The 17,273-nt window shown below is 40.0% G+C and overlaps 1 protein-coding gene across 1 annotated transcript in view; it reads right to left on the bottom strand.

Moving 5' to 3' along the window:
• unc5db (unc-5 netrin receptor Db) overlaps positions 1-11,814 on the bottom strand; it is a 167,530-nt gene extending 155,716 nt beyond the window's left edge. Inside the window, exon 1 of the mRNA XM_028414284.1 lies at positions 11,685-11,814. Within this exon, the coding sequence (XP_028270085.1) occupies positions 11,685-11,769 (85 nt within the window). The 5' untranslated portion in view covers positions 11,770-11,814. The remainder of the gene's footprint in view (positions 1-11,684) is intronic.
• Between the last annotated feature and the right edge of the window lie 5,459 nt (positions 11,815-17,273).

The raw sequence follows: 17,273 nt of genomic DNA, 5'->3' as shown, positions 1-17,273 counted from the left end.
GTGGTTTATTCAGTCAATCTCTCTTAGATGCCAAATTCTCAGCAAGACCGCTGGACTTTTTGACTGTAGTCATCACTCCCAGCTATCATTCAGGGCTACACTTTAACTGGTTGGGTTTTAAAAAAAAATACCATATGCACTGTGTGCAAAATTATAGATTTGAATGACACAGTTAGCAACAGCAACATGAACTCAATGAACCAACCAGAGATCAGACTCAGGCCAAAATTTGCATACTCATTTTACCTGAATACCAGACACAAAAATACAACATAGATTTACGCCTGTCTATTAGGTGCATACTAAATATAATTATTATTATTAATAGTAATACATTCATGTTTATGTAACATTTCTCTGGGATTAAATGAATAGAGGCGGTGTATCATCACCTCCCACGCTAACCAGCCACGGTTATGTATAGGTCACAGCCTTATCAACTGAGCAGAATTTTTATTCAAATTTGAATTAAGCTATTAGGCTTTATCATCATTATCCGTAAGAGGAGAGCTTTAAATTTTAGATTTATCCACCAAAATATTTTGAATAATCGAGGCCTTATGTATAATCAGCCTAATTCAGGTCAGTCAGTCACACTGTGCCTCTTTTCATAACAGTGCCCCTTAAATCCAAGTGCACTGCAATAATTTAGCTACATGTAGATTGAGTTGGATCATATTCATTGCAATTGCATATGCAATTTCCCCATTGTGGGACATTGTGACACAATGTTTTTGTGGGTTATTATTCACAGCAAAACGCACTTCTGTCTCTGTAAGACAGAACAAGTTATTGAAGTAGCTTTTAATCAAATATATCTCTTCTACATTTTTTACACCAAATGTGGCATTTGAAAGTATTTATAGATGTATATAACTATGTATTCCCTTATCAAATGTCATGATATGTATTTAACCTAGCTACACAAAAAAAGTAAATTAAAATGGCAGGATAAAGCAAAAGTAAACAGCAAGTGTATACAAAATGTAAGTGCAAGGATTCTGCCTAATAAAGTCCACACTGAGCTCTGGTGAGCTCACCTACTACTTACATCATAGATATTGTCTCACAACACAGACGAACACAGCAATGGTCCAAAAATTAAGAGTGGTACCGAGAACAGATGCTGCTACACAGCTAAACACAACTACTGTGCAGTACCAGACCCTTACATGCAAGCAGAAACCTGCCGTGCTGAGAAATAAAGTGTTAAAAACTGTAGTTCCCCCTGTGGCCTCTGGGGCGGGCACCAAAAGTGAGTCATTGTCGATATACCTCCATGTTAAAATCTCCAACATTACAGCAGATATACACATGTTTAAAGCCTTGTACAGCGTGCTCTCTATTGATAAGTTCCTCTTTTGTGACCACTGCATGGAGGTAATTTTTTATAAAGGCTTAAAATTTCATATAATTATGACCATTATGATAATATGATACCACTTTAACAGGCAGGTGCCTGGCCTTCCTGCTTCCATGACTGCCTACCTACCTCATCTACACTTGCACTCTCTCATCTCTTTTTTCTGACAGGGAGTCTACATGTCCTGTAACTGCTGCCAACATAGGGATCTCAGGTTAAAGTTTGAGTGATTTACAATGATGGCAATGTACATGGGCAAACAAAACAGGATGTTTCTGGTACATGGCCTGAAAATACAGGAGACCCATGGAAAAACTCTGCAGGTCAAGAAGAAAATGCTGCTTGCGGCAGCTCTGTGTTTGGCACCTGGTGCTGACCATTCATCCTACAAATAGCCGTAAGAATGTGGTGCAGCAAAAGTTGAAGCTCAGTATCAGCAAAGAGAGGTGACAGGAGGTCTGTCCTCCAGACATTTGCATAATAAAACTGCATGCATTTTTTTGAGTTATGGCCAAAAGTGTATTTTTCAGTCCACCAGTGAAAGCTGTGCCAGATGTAATGAGATACCCTCAGGGCGTCCATGATACATCAGATTCATAAGAAGGAGACCTGAAAACATACCGCCTCTGGTCATAATTGTCACAGAGGCCAGCAAAGAATTATAAAATGAAAAGTTTTAAGTTGCACAGTGAAGAATGATCCCAGCCAAAATAGCACAAAAAAATGCTCCAGCTGACAGGTGACTTATATCAGTGTTTCTGCACAGATCCGGTTCTGATTGTCCTAGGCATCAAACAGCTGCTAAAGGTTTTGTGAGGCCTGCAGTTCACTTTTATGAACTGAACTATAAGTGAAAAGAGGCAATGATTATCCCAGTATGCTGTACAGGTGCAGCAGGGCTATTGATACCGAGGCAAAGTGCGGTGTGTGTGTGTGTTTGTGTGTGCGCTCTCAGGTGTTGGACTGTCACTCAGTTAATGTGCAGACAGTAAAGTGAGGTGACATGACAATTACACAAACACAGAGCTAATTATTAAGCCATACAATTTCAATAAAAAAAACTTAGAAATTTAGGATGACAAACCACAAGATGCACTAGCTACTTTATATTATATAAAAACTATAAAAAAAATATTGATTAACCCTCCTAACGCAAGAGAAATTGACATGCACCGTTTAAAACTACCATAGCTCTGTTTATGTTCGCACTACTGAAAAAATTTGAAAAAAAGACCTAATTGCATGTGTGCCAGGGGCAGGAGTTTTGTGGAGCATAGAAGAGTTGATGTAAAATAGTTTGAGTTTAATTTTTTAATTTTTTATAAACAGAAAGTTGATGAAAATTCAAATCCGTTTTTACTTTTCTTAATAATAGCAAATATGTGCCAAGAAACACGGGTAAACTAATGAATACAAAGAACATTTTCTGACAGAATAATTTTTAAAAAAGAAGGCGAACTGTTATTATAGCAGTGAAAGGGTTAACCAAGTGAAAAAAAAAAACTTACATATTCATTACATAGAAATTAGTCCTACTTCTAATAGAAGTAATATTTTTCTATCCATATGTAGTTCCCCCTGTTATAAGAGCCATATACATTACAAAAAATTACACATTTTTTAAGAGTTAAAGTGGAAAAATTGGGAATTGCAATGTCTTATTTTGCTCTCAATATACAGTTAATGCTCTAAAATAGAAAAGCATTTAAAAAGACTGCATTGAGCTCACATTGTGGTTCATTGATAATAAACTGATTTGTCGCCTAATCAGTTTACTCTATAGTGCATCTGCTCCTCTTTAGAAATAATTGGATAATTACTGGTGAGGCAATTCAGGTTTTTCTGCATCTGTGGAAACAAGTGCTGTAATAGTTTGTGCTTTAATTCAGTCAGACACAGTAAACACACACAGAAGCTCAGAATGCATCAACTGCTACCATGATTGCCAGGATTTGTACTATATCGCACAAACACTTTACAATTACTACATTTTGCTGGATCACATGACCTACAGACTTAAGTCAGAACAGGCAGCAACTACACCAAGCACCAGATTACATGTTCTAAAATGTAATTCGTAATCTATTCTGTTACATTCCTCAGTGTGAGTAACGTATTCTGAATACTTGGATTACTTACACATTGAATTGCATTTTAAGTGATTGAATGCAGCGATCACCCCCTGCTTACTACACTGCTCACTAACATTCAATAAAAAATGGCAAGATTGTTAAGCGCCCAATGCTTCACTCTTCATCCTCAGACTCTGAACTTCCATCAGTCCGGCTGCACTGTCCTCTCTGCCGCCTGCAGCATGCAGCTTTCGGTCCACATTGCTGACGTGGCCCAAAAACCAAAGATTTTGTATTGATGCTAAGAGCTCTCACTCCAATGACTATTCACCATCATACACCTGTTCATAACCACACAATGAGACGGTCAGGTGAAAGTCAGACGTCTGCTTCAAACAAGATCTTTGATGCAGCAAAATTGTTGTTTTTTAAGTGACTTGTTTTATCCAGCAGTGAATAAACATGTGAAAGTACCGTTGTGTAATCCACTGATTTTAACAATGTAACTGTGCGTATATTCTAATTACAATAACCACGGTTATTATTGGGTTAACCAGTCATGTTCCCAGCTATCTGTGAAAACTACTCTTAAACCCTTTCCCTTTGCAGCACCTGAGCATGTGTGTATCTGTGTGTCGACCACTGCTCATAAACAGCACAGTCCAATGACTAACATGTGGCCAGCAGCAAGACCAAGAGGTCCTCCAGGCAGGACAGGACGCAGTGAGCTGGGACTGGCGCTCGGCAGTCCATTCATCACTGGCTTGTCCTTCAGCAATGTTCAGTCCCGGTAGGCCTGCTGCTGCACCATGGATCAACAAAGGACATGTTTGAACAGCTGACCCAAGGCCATAAAAGTAGGTAGAGCAACAGCAGAGAACCATCAAGGGCTGGCATATCAAAAGCCATACATCAGGCGTCCAAGAAAAATACCTGTGATCTATGCATTGGAGAGGCTTTTCTACAGCTACCGGCCTTTCACATGGAGCCAGTTCATATTGCTGGGTTACCGTCCTGGCTGCTTTCTTAGTTAAATAAAACCCCTTACTCTCCGTCTTTGTCTTCACTGCATGCTGGCCTTACTAAAAGTCGATAATAACAGATACCTGTGAATGCTCACATCAGCATATTACTGTAGGTGGAAAAAAGCTGAAAAGGCAGAATTATAGGGTGAATTAGACTGTACAAAAACAACCTACAGCTTTGCCTCTCTAGCTTCCAGCAGCTCTGCAAAGCTGAATTAATGCTGCATTCATGTCAGCTGGGAGGGAAGGTAATGATGGTGAAGAATCCCATGCAAGTTTATAAATTCATCAATTCAGAGTCGCACATATCAGAACTGTTTTCATTTGAAACCTGTCGACAAAAACTGATGCAATTTTTCAAAATACATGTTAATAGCGTGTCAACAACCCATTTGTTCAGTGACACCATTTGGAAAATGGTTGTCTGTGGTAGATATATAATTCTGGGGAAGGTCAGGGGATTATCAACATAATTTAGGATTTAGAAGCTCATTTAACTCTATATGGGTGTATCTTTATCAGCTGTAGTTACTCAGGTATAAGACAATAGAAGTCAATTGCCATCTACATGTGCATGACAGCATGGTTAATAAACAAAAAACAAAAGGCTGTTGGTGAGCTGTATACACAGAATAATGACACTCCTTCACCCTGGTCCCAAAGGTTGGCCTATGAAGGATTCACTTAGAAGCTCCAGTCATTCAAAAGGCCATTTACTTGAGATTGTCTGACATAGATTTCAGCCATGACCCATACATCAACGGGACATGTTTTTCAATAACAATACAGAATTCTCCCTTATAAGAGATGAGCCTGTGACTCTGTGAAAGCTTACACCCAGATGCTATCACATACAGCCAGGGTTGTAATATAAATAAAATTTACACAGGACTGTGTGTTGGGTTTCCTAATTGTGTCCGTACATTCATCCACATCCACCCCTCTAGCAGTCCTGATGGCTGCTTGGAGGTTTGCAAAAAAAATAAATAAATAAATCGGAAGGCATCATAAAGCAGCCTTGTAAAAAGCTCATCTGGTGCACACCATCTGTAAACACAGATACGGAGGAAGTTCACGAAGCCTGCTCAACCTGACACCTCTAAATTTGGTGTATATCACTGCACGGATGCAGTGCCAGGATTCTCTCCGCAGCAAAGGCCGAATGAAAGTGAAAAAACACTAATAATGACTGTGTTCTACTTGTGCTGATGCTTGGGAGTAATTGCTCTACAGTACAAGTGTGATTAATTAGAGTTTGCAGGGATAAATATGTGTTTATTTACAGCAGAAACCTTTAAACCTTACAGAGACAAAGCGATGTTCAGATATATATATATATATATATATATATATGGTTAGGTTTAGACATTAAACTATTCCATTTGGCATGGTTATCATTTGGCTCACAATACACCACTTAACAACAAAGAACTGGATGGAGAGATATATATATATATATATATATATATATATATATATATATATATATATATATATATATATATATATATATATATATATATATATATATATATATATATATCCATCCAGTTCTTTCTATATTAAAAATGTTTTAACACACAAATATACAAATTCTTTTCTTTTTTCCACCTTCCGGTTTCTAAAGACAATACACCCCACTGAATATATTTTCTTCTCATTACATAGTACAGTGAATCCTCCGCCTACCACATTTAAATCCCAAGTGTTCTGGCCCTCGGGGGGTTCTTTTGTAAGTGCTGAAAATCCATAAAAAAAAAAAACCTGCGTCCACACGTATTACTCACAGCTCATACCGAGATTGCAATATTTTAAAAGAAAAGCTACTCGGCCACAGTCTAGACAGGACTGTGGAATGAAGACGTGTGGCTTTGAGAGCACAACTGATTGAATCTGCTGACTGAGATGGATGGAGGGTATCTGTAGCTTTGTTACATGATTTAGCGCTGTGACTGAGCAGGGTTCCTCTTGCCCTGTCCTGATTGCCGTCCTCTCAGATTAGGCAGCGGTGTTCATTCAGGACAGATTAGCTCGTCATGACTCGAGCTTTTTGGGGAGGATTGCTGATTTTTTTTTTCTTTTTTTTAGAGGGTGGAAGTAGTAAAGTTGAGAGTAAAACATTTAAAAAGTCATTCATGGTCCCGTTTGTGGTTATTACTATGTCCCTTCTGTCATAACTTATTAATATCATCTCAATGTTTACTTCAGCAGGCTGTAAATTCTTCATTCATCTGCATAATATTTTCCTAAATAATTCATCTGATGGTCCATGGAATGTCCTTCAAAGCAGACATCTTTAAATTAACAAATAGAGACAGTTTGAAAGACTAAAACGCCTTTTAAAATGAGCAACAAAAAAACCCACTTAAACTCACTAACACCTGGCTGCAATGGGGAATTGGCATTCACTCTTGGGAAAAGTGTTAAAAAGCTCTAGACACGATTAGCAATAATGTCAACTTGTATTATATCGTAAAAAAAACACACACACACACACCCACACTCATGGTTAGGTTTAGACATTAAACTACTCCATTTGGCATGGTTATCATTTGGCTCACAATACACCACTTAACAACATTAAACAAGACAAGATGTGTCCCATCTCTCTCTCTCTGATTTCCACTACCACTACATCACATACATCGATAAAAACACAGCAAGCTGAAACCAATACAATGCTCTTGTTATTTTAGAATTATTTATACAACAGCGCTAAAGCTAATGTTTTATCTGATATTTAGTTGTTCAATATTAGCTGTGATTCCATCAATTCCTAGGGGTACCATCTGGCTGTTATTCTTTTCATCACCCCCCCCCCCCCCTTTAAGGATGCACTTAAAGGCCAACTGCAACAAGGCCGTACCATTTTGAAGTCAAAAGTGTCCTTCTTTTTCCTGGTAATAAAGGATGCATCAAGTGGATCTTTCATGGCCCAATATGTCTCAGGACTCATTCAGCACTAGTAATAGCTAAGGTAGATGTATAGGTTTAGATGTAAATATCACCAGCAGGCTGCTAAGCAACATCCTAAACCACCCCATTTTATCCACTTGTGTTAACAACAACTTAGGCGGATGCAGCTGCTAAACAGACACATGGGTCCTGTCTGCCATTTGATCATAAAGTAAGAGGTAAAGCTAAACAAAGCTCTTATGATGAACCTAACAACTACAAACAGCTCTAAGACGCTCCAATAAAATGTCACCATCTGACAATAACGCAGTATTGTACCATATCAAATCATACATCGCTGCATCGTACCACAACACTGTGGGTGAAGCCCAAAACATTTGGATACAGAAGATGCAACATGGTGTCATCAGATGATCAGTCGCTACATTTTTCTCCCTTTTTTTTTTCCTACAAAAATCTGTAACTCCAATTTAGTGGTGTACTAGTGGAACACTATTCCATGACATCCACATATGCCCTCCGCACAGATCAACGCTATAAGACACTGTGCATTGATTGCTGCCTTTGAAACAGTGTAAACCTGCAGATTTAAATAACACACAGTAGGCTGGAAAAAGTTAAACGTCTCGGTGCCTTTCAGCCATACAGCAGACAGGAGAACCCAATGAGCTGCGGGGCTGATTGCTGACTACATTAAGCCTCTTAGGCAGCATGCTGATGAATCCACTCATTGAAATGTGAAGGTAATAGTCTTGACATAGCAAAGACATAACTCACCAACTGTACCTGCAAAATCCTCAAATGACAGCAATCCCCAAGCTGCAGCCAGTCCAATATGAAAAAGGACTTTGCTTTTATTACCATCATCATTACTGTATATCATTTCTGAATGTACAGCCATTTGGTTTCATTTAAATGTAAATCTGGGCACTGAACTGCGCACGTTGTCACCCACGGCAGCCTGACTATGATGATTCATTCGAGGATCGGCAGGGAAAATATAAGAGCCCCTTTACTTTCTCTGAGGGAAAATAACAGATTTGACCTTTGTCTGTTTTCATGAAAGCATTGCACACAGCAAAATACAAAAACCTTGAGATTTTTTTTCTCTTTCTCTCTAGAAAACAAAAGTTTTGTGTATTCTTTTTCCTGCCTCTCTTTCTCTTGGCTGAACTGAAGGACCGACATGTACAGTAGTACAAGGTCAAGGTTGTACTGAAGACTGGGGGGGAAGCGACATGTGGACACATCATCACGCAACGGTGCAGCTCTTTGCTGGTTTATCCAATGCAGGGACTGGGAGGGGCCCAGGCATGTGCAGAAGAGATCTGTAATCCCGGGAAACACTCTTGTAATCATATAGAGCATTAGCAAAACTTACAGCTGAGCCTGTTGAATCAGCAATCCTCATCAAATATCACATGTTTTCTTGATCTATACTCAGGCCCCTCTCTCTCTTTGTGAAATCACACATCACACATTCCAGACAAATGTGCCTGGATGCCATGTGAAATCCACAAGAAGCCAAGCTTGAAGAGATATTACAACTAGTGGGCTTTTTTGGATGGCTAAGGAGAGCATCATTAACAGATAAATACATGCTAATGGATAATTCCTCATCTATAAGGAAGTCCCATCACACCTCAGTGGAGTGTGTCTCCAAAATACCCCTCGTGGTTTGCAAGGCACAGCTGAAAAAAGCCCTTATAAAGTTTCCCCTCAGGTCACAGCGGTCTTAAAACACAGAGACGTCCTCCTCACTGACCCCTCTCGTGAATCTCACTCCCAGCCAACAAAGACCCCGCAAACATCTCCTGTTGATCCCGAAGAGCTTAAATCTCTCACCGAGCGTGAGCTGAGACTGTCAAGTCCACCAGGCCACCCGGGCGGCTGCCGTGTTGGTTCATGGAGTCAGTCCTGTGGGAAAAATGTCCGTGTGACACCTGTCGTTACATTTACGGCTTTTGAGACGTGTGAATTGTCGTGCAGAGAAACAGCGAAATGGAAAGGGAACGGAGCTGTGTTTGAGGAGCTGGAGGCAGCACGGAATGTCACTTTGATTGACACTTGGATCAGTAATGGGCAACTGATTCCTAGGTAATCATTTCAATCATTTTCTGAATAACAACTTGCAAAAAAATTCTGATTCCAGCACCAAAATGCAAGGTTTTCTAAAATTCATTTGGAAATATTTTAGCTTTGTATAGATGGTCAGATATCTAAGTATTTTCTGACAAAAACAACTACAAAGAAAAACAAAGTTGATGTTCAAAAGCAACTGTCTGCTACCCTGCAGTTTTCTACATCTTGTCCCGTAAATACAAAACCAACTTGGCCTGATTTTCACTTAGTTCGGCTAGTAGTAATGATGATACCTTTGTTATAAAAAGCCCCCCCCCTTCTACATGTACTGGTGTGTGCCTTTGCAACATAGTAAAGTGTAGTTTAAAATGCCTCTGACTGCGCACAACATACATGACCAACACAAATATGGCTGTCACCTTGGCACAGTCCACCTACTCCACAAAAAGATTATTAAAACAGGTGAAACATCACAAGAAGCCTGGTGATGCTGAAGACATTGAGGAGGTCGTGTAAGAGCACAAGGGGGATAGGACATTTCTGATGATGTCGCTTGACCATCTTTTGAGTGCGTATTCTTTTTCTTATGCCAATACGTCTTTTGAAATAGGGCACTCGTGGGACCCAAAAGGTTTCAGCTGCTCACTACTGACTGCAGCATAAAAAATGATTTCTGAAATAAGGTGGTAAATAGTGCTTCTATTTGAAACTCTGCCGTGTAGAAAAATATATATTATTAATCCTACTGAATAAATGAAGCATAAAAAACTGTGGAGAAATGAATATTTGCATAGAGTAAATCCCACATGTGTTATCAGCCGAGAATATTAATCAGTGATTCTGAAAGCAAGAGGTCAGGACCTCCCTCCCAGGATAGAATACACCGGATAGGAAAGTTTATGCTAGATAACCTTGATGACATCATCAGATACTTCTAATCACATCATCATGTCTCTCATGATGGGTTTTAATGTTCAGCTTGTGTCATGAACAGGTGTGGGCCCTGTACAGGGAACAGTTGCATTATGGGAATTGTAGTATTCAGTGTCTTGGTGATACTAGTTCTAAGCATGTCTGTATCAGCTGTCTCACAGGTTTTGTCCAGCTTTGTAGGAGTGCCCCTTTAACTCTTTATGGTTCTTAAAAATATGCAACCAGATGGTGAGACGTTCAACAATACACAGGCTCACACATTATCCACAGCATCCAACAGAGTCTGCCCATAACCTGAACAAAACCGTGTCACTCTGAAAATGCAAGTGGGGACTCTGCATGCTCAAGAGTCGTGATGCTGTAACCTTCGCTGGGTGGAAACGTTATATCACATCAGATTCAAACACACACACACACACACACAATTATACTCACAGGAATCAACATATGCTCCTCTGAGCTGTTGACTGATGAGGGATTTTTTTAAGGCAACACAACCATGTGACAGCAAGGCAATGTCTAGTTGTGTGCTTGTATCATTTGATTTAAAAAGGGGGGGGGGGGGCTATAGGCTACACTGGGGCAAAAAAACTGCTGTTTTATGTTATTTTATCAGTTGTAAATTAGTCATATTGATTTTTTTTCCTCAGACAGGGTACAGTATGCACCTGAATAATGTCTTCATTTTTAGAACAAAAGAATGTAAACCCATTGAAAAGTGACAGGCGCCCCGCTGAAATTCCCCCCTTTGAATAATCATTGTAGGCACGTCAATGCTTGGATTCAGCGTAAATGCCCCTGCGTCCCGCACAAACCACCAGACACAGATCTTTAAACAAAAATAAATAAATAAAGAAATCAGAAGCGGCAGCACCGTAACTCGCCCTGACATGCCTGTTGCACAGGCGTGCCTGTATCAAAAGCTGCACTCCTGAAGGCAGCGCGGTGATGATGATGGATTCATTAAAAGAGTGAAAACAGCACAATGGACATATATTTGAAAGGAGATATAAAATACACAGTGTGGGAACTTGAGATGTTGCTTGATCAATCAATATCAGAAGCTCTGCTGCGCATTGGGGAAGAACAGGCTCACGTTTGTGGCACTAAGTCCAAGCAAGAATTAAAAACCATTAAACAAACCAAAAGCCAAATCTTCACAGTCGTAACAAGTGGTGCGTAACCACGAGGATGGAACAAGGTTTTGTTTGTTTGTTTGTTTGTTTGTTTCCAAGCGTTTACAATGCAGTGACACCCAAAGTAGCCATGCATGCACACGGACACAGCTCTTACCTTTGGAGATCACGGATGCTGTGCAATAAAGAAGGAGCAGGAGGCCTGGCACGCAGAGGTAACGTCCCTTTGTCAGCGCACCCATACCGGCGAGTAGTTCCCCACGGATACGCTACAGAGGTGACGGTGCTCCGGGTCTCTCTCGCCTCCTCCGAGCTGGACGAGCCCCGGCTGCGCAAGTGGCTCCTGTAAACCAAGGAAGAGGACAGTTTGGCGCTCTGGTGGGAGAAGAAGCAGCAGAGGGTGAAGTGAATGGCTTGCGGGCTGGACTGGCGATCGAAAGGGAAGACGCATCTTCACTTCACTTTTGCTGTGCGTGTGTGCGCAGCAGGGGAGACGTGCGCTCCGAGTTTACCCCCCTTTTCCCAAGCACCATCATCCCAGAGCCTGCATCCTTGTAACCAATGGCAGAGTGAGGAAGGCGGAGAGGAGGAGGACCGAGTGTGTTTAGCTACATGTAGTGCCGATTACTCAAACACAACTCTTGTTACTGTAACACACAGCGAGCCACAAGCATGATGGGTGACTTAGGTTTATCTCTGCCCCACCTCAACATGTGGCAGCATCATGTTGGAAGCAGCTCATTTAAAGGACCAGTCTGCAAAACGCAGGTCTGAATATAGCTTACATGATTATGTTGCTTTAGTGAATAGTCACCCATAACTCTGATACATTGCATTAATGTTCTGCATTTGAACACACCACTGAGTCTACTGAAGAACAATAGATTGCATTTTAAAAAAAAGTAATTTAATATCTCCACACATGACAATTATATACATATATATATATATATGTATATGTATATACACTCAACAAAAATATAAACGCAACACTTTTGTTTTTGCTCCCATGTTTCATGAGATGGACTTGAAGATCTAAACTTCATTCCAGATACACAATATTACCATTCCTCTCAAACATTGTTCACAAATCTGTCTAAATGTGTGATAGTGAGCACTTCTGCTTTGCTGAGATAATCCATCCCACCTCACAGGTGTGCCACATCAAGATGCTGATCTGACATCATGATTAGTGCACAGGTGTACCTCAAACTGCCCACAATAAAAGGCCACCCTGAAATGTGCAGTTTTGTCTCACAGCAAAATGCCACAGATGCCACAAGCATTGAGGGAGCGTGCAATTGGCATGCTGACAGCAGGAATGTCAACCAGATCTGTTGCTTGTGCATTGAATGTTCATTTCTCCACCATAAGCCGTCTCCAAAGGCGTTTCAGAGAATATGGCAGTACATCCAACCGGCCTCACAACCGCAGACCACGAGTAACCACACCAGCCCAGGACCTCCACATCCAGCAGGTTCACCTCCGAGATCGTCTGAGACCAGCCACTCAGACAGCTGCTGAAACAATTGGTTTGCATAACCAAACAATTTCTGCACAAACTGTCAGAAACCGTCTCAGGGAAGCTCAACTGCATGCTCGTCGTCCTCATCGGGACACATCGTTCTCTTCACGGATGAATCTCGGTTTACATTGTTCAGGGCAGATGGCAGACAGCGTGTGGGGCGTCGTGTGGGTGAGCGCTTTGCTGATGTCAATGTTGTGGATCGAGTGGCCCATGGTGGTGGTGGGGTCATGGTATGGGCAGGCATCTGTTATGGACGAAGAACACAGGTGCATTTTATTGATGGCATTTTGAATGCACAGAGATACCGTGATGAGATCCTGAGGCCCATTGTTGTGCCATACATCCATGAACATCACCTCTTGTTTCAGCAAGATAATGCACGGCCCCATGTTGCAAGGATCTGTACACAATTCTTGGAAGCTGAAAATGTCCCAGTTCTTGCATGGCCAGCATACTCACCGGACATGTCACCCATTGAACATGTTTGGGATGTGCTTGACCGGTGTATACGACAGCGTGTACCAGTTCCCACTAATATCCAGCAACTTCGCACAGTCATTGAAGAGGAGTGGACCAACATTCCACAGGCCACAATAGACAATCTGATAAACTCTATGTGAAGAAGATGTGTTGCACTGCATGAGGCAAATGGTGGTCACACCAGATACTGACTGGTTCTGAGTCCCCAGACCGCCAATAAAGCAGAAACAAAATGCACATTTCAGGGTGGCCTTTTATTGTGGGCAGTTTAAGGTACACCTGTGCACTAATCATGATGTCAGATCAGCATCTTGATGTGGCACACCTGTGAGGTGGGATGGATTATCTCAGCAAAACAGAAGTGCTCACTATCACACATTTAGACAGATTTGTGAACAATGTTTGAGAGGAATGGTAATATTGTGTATCTGGAATGAAGTTTAGATCTTCAAGTCCATCTCATGAAACATGGGAGCAAAAACAAAAGTGTTGCGTTTATATTTTTGTTGAGTGTATATATATATATATATATATATATATATATATATATATATATGTGTGTGTGTGTGTGTGCAGGGTGTGCAAGGTAGCCTCTTCAGTTTAACATCTCCAGAGGGCGATAAATCCTACACCCTGATCCTTTAAAACATTTTTGTCACATTAAAAAAATATGTTATTTCAAAATGACAAAATAATTTGTCATCTCCCTTGTGTAGTTCTTGTCTAAAAATATTATTTTTATTTTTCATTTTTCACTTCTTGCCTGTGGCTATAAGATAAGAGTGAATATTTTCCATTTTTACATCTCCTATTAATGTAGATTTTAATGAATGTCAATGAATACATTTTCCAACTTTTTTGGCATATTAGAAATTATACTTTCTAAGCTCATAAATCTTAAATGTCTATAGGGTAAAGAGGGTGGAAAATGTTGTAAAATCGGTGCCCACAGAAGACAGACGAACGTCCGTGCCAAAAAAGGTAATACAACTTCAGTCCCCAGAATGCATTGGACTTGTCTTAGCTTGCTGCCAACCACCAGGGGCCTCAAAATGAAGTTTAACACTCATTAACACTGACAGATAACAGCTAGCAAGTAATAATGTGCCTTGAGCCAGTCATTCCTGCACTATTATTGTTTATTTTAATTACCCGGTCGCTGTGTAAATTATTTGCTTCACAGTTTCGTACAAAAAAAAAAATCAATTAATTTTACACAAATTGTTTATATAAAATGAAATTGACTGGACTGGACACAACTCTCCTTAGTGATCTAAATGGTGTCCACAGCAACGGTCGGTTTGGTAAAGCAGTAATTTGTTTTTCAGAAATAAGTAACCACTTTATGCCACGATTACCCCTCTGACTGCAGTCAGAATGGCCTTGTAATAAGAATAAATCAAGGTCTACTTTTAGTTTGATTCTTCTCAAGTTAGAGTTCAATTTCTTTTTTTGACATGGTGGTTCATCTGCCATCTAATATTTAATGTTTCTCTGTCTCATAAAGAAACATTCAGAAGCTGAATAAAGTGCACATCAACATCTGGCTCTCATACACTACCGTTCAAAAGTTTGGGGTCAATTGAAAATGTCTTTTTAATTTTTTTTTTGTCCTTCAATGAAGACAACATTATAGTAATCAGACATACAGTCTACACATTGTTAATGTGGTAAATGACTGAGTTAGAAAAGGCTGATTTTTAATGGAATATATACAAACGTATACAGAGGCCCTTTTCCTGCAACCATCGCTTCTATGTTCTAATGGTACATTGTGTTAGCTAATCATGTTAAAAGGCTAATTGATGATTAGAAAACTCCTGTGAAATTACGTTAGCACAGCTAGTGTTGCCTGGTGACCCCAAACTTTTGAACTGTAGTGTATATATTGGAACGAAGGCTAAAAACAGCTGCCCTCACCCCTATCACTTGCACTCTGCCTGTATACCATAAATGTTTTGTTCAGCATTTATATAACAGTTTGGCTCACTTTAACAATAACTGCAAATCATCAAAAAAAAAGCCAGCCCTTTACTTCCTGTTCATAATCTTTGCTTTTCTGTCAAGATCCCCAGCAGTTCTGCTGCTGATGTTGGGGATATCTCTGGCAAGCTTCCCATCCATCAAGCAAAGCTCAGGGTGTTTCGTCAGGAAGTTGTTGACCTGATTCTGCATTGCGCATATTCTGCATTCAGTTCTGCTTTGACTCTCATCTGACAGAGCACTCATGTTCTGTAATCAGTGTGACCAGCTGAAAGCTGCTTTAAAATTTCAATTCATGGATATGAAGAAAATGAATTGCTGGGAAAAACAACCTTCACTACGTCTGATTGATCAAACTGGAAGTAATATCTTAATTCACATAAGCCTTGACTCAATTGACTATTGACTGTCAGTTGTCAGGAAGCCAACATTTAATAATGACTGTTAAATGGAAAAACCCAAAAGTTTCCCGTTGCTGAGGGGCATAAAATATACACATATTAGCTTAGCACACAGTGTAAAAATATCTAGACGTGATAAAAGTGACATCTTTAAAAATCTTTAAAAGTAACTCTGGTAAAGTGGTGGATTGACTCCACTAGAGCACATTTCTCCTTAGTATGACTTAGTATGATATTAAAATGAATACTTGCACATTTAACACATTTAACCAGTTGAATCAAACTTAGGCAAGCAATACAATATTTGCACAAAACAACCTTTAACAGCAAATCACAGTAATTCTTCTTTATTGTAACTGTAACTCTGCACTTCTACAAACCTGGAGAGACATCAACAAGGTCCTTCATTTGTTAGCTGAAGGATTCAGCAGCTTTTGATACTTCACTAGCATTTTAATACTTCACCTCCACGTACACTGTTCTTTTCACTTTAGTGTAATGCTAAAGGGTTTGGTAGGTATACAGTCATGATCTCTCCATAATTACCTACACAAGAGAAAACTGCTGTAAGTTAAATCTACCTCCAAGAATTTAAACCATGGGGAATTATAGAAAGTTCTCTATAGTGAATGCCATGCTTGGGTAGATGGGGGGGGGGGAACAAACAAAAACTTAAAAGACCATTTAGATTTTATTAAGAGGCATTCACAAGCCCAGATGAGACCTCTATTTAACTGCCTCCACTGTCCATTTCCATAACATCCTGTTCTTGTGACAAGGCTGCAGTGAATGTGAAAGGTGCACTTAAGAACAACCCTTGAATGATTCACCTCTCACAGCTTTTTATTTAAAATGATTGGAAGAGCAATCAGTGTAAGTGTGTCCAGCCATGCAGATAAAACAAAGTGGGCAGCCTTTTGTTTGCATGGGTGCTCAGAGCTGAGAGAACTGTACACAACTAGTTCAACTGTACTTGACTGGAGAGCAGCAGTAAAATTAGTGTGCGTAATGGCTTTGGTTCCAACCCATCTCCTAAAATTGATGGTCATATACAACAGACATTCTTTGGCTAGTATACTTGCCCAATAAAATAAAAAGTCACTAACATTGGCTTGTTTTTGGAGAGCAGAGTGCATTATACACCCACTGTATCATGTGGTTGATTTAATTTTCATTTCTTAGACTGTGCTGCATAAATGGTGGTTTAGTGACATTTATGTGTTGTCAAAAGACCATAATGAGGTTGATATTTTCAGGCCATTAAAACTACCAGTGTGTGCATATATGGCCCCCTCTTGTGGTCGTATCTATTTACCACATGTACAATATTTTGGCAAAGAGAGATGAGACTATG

Source organism: Parambassis ranga, chromosome 9 (assembly GCF_900634625.1).
Source record: "Parambassis ranga chromosome 9, fParRan2.1, whole genome shotgun sequence".
In the NCBI taxonomy this organism is placed as follows: domain Eukaryota; kingdom Metazoa; phylum Chordata; class Actinopteri; family Ambassidae; genus Parambassis; species Parambassis ranga.
Note: the sequence above shows the minus strand (reverse complement) of the source record. Positions and strands in the feature narration are given on the sequence as shown.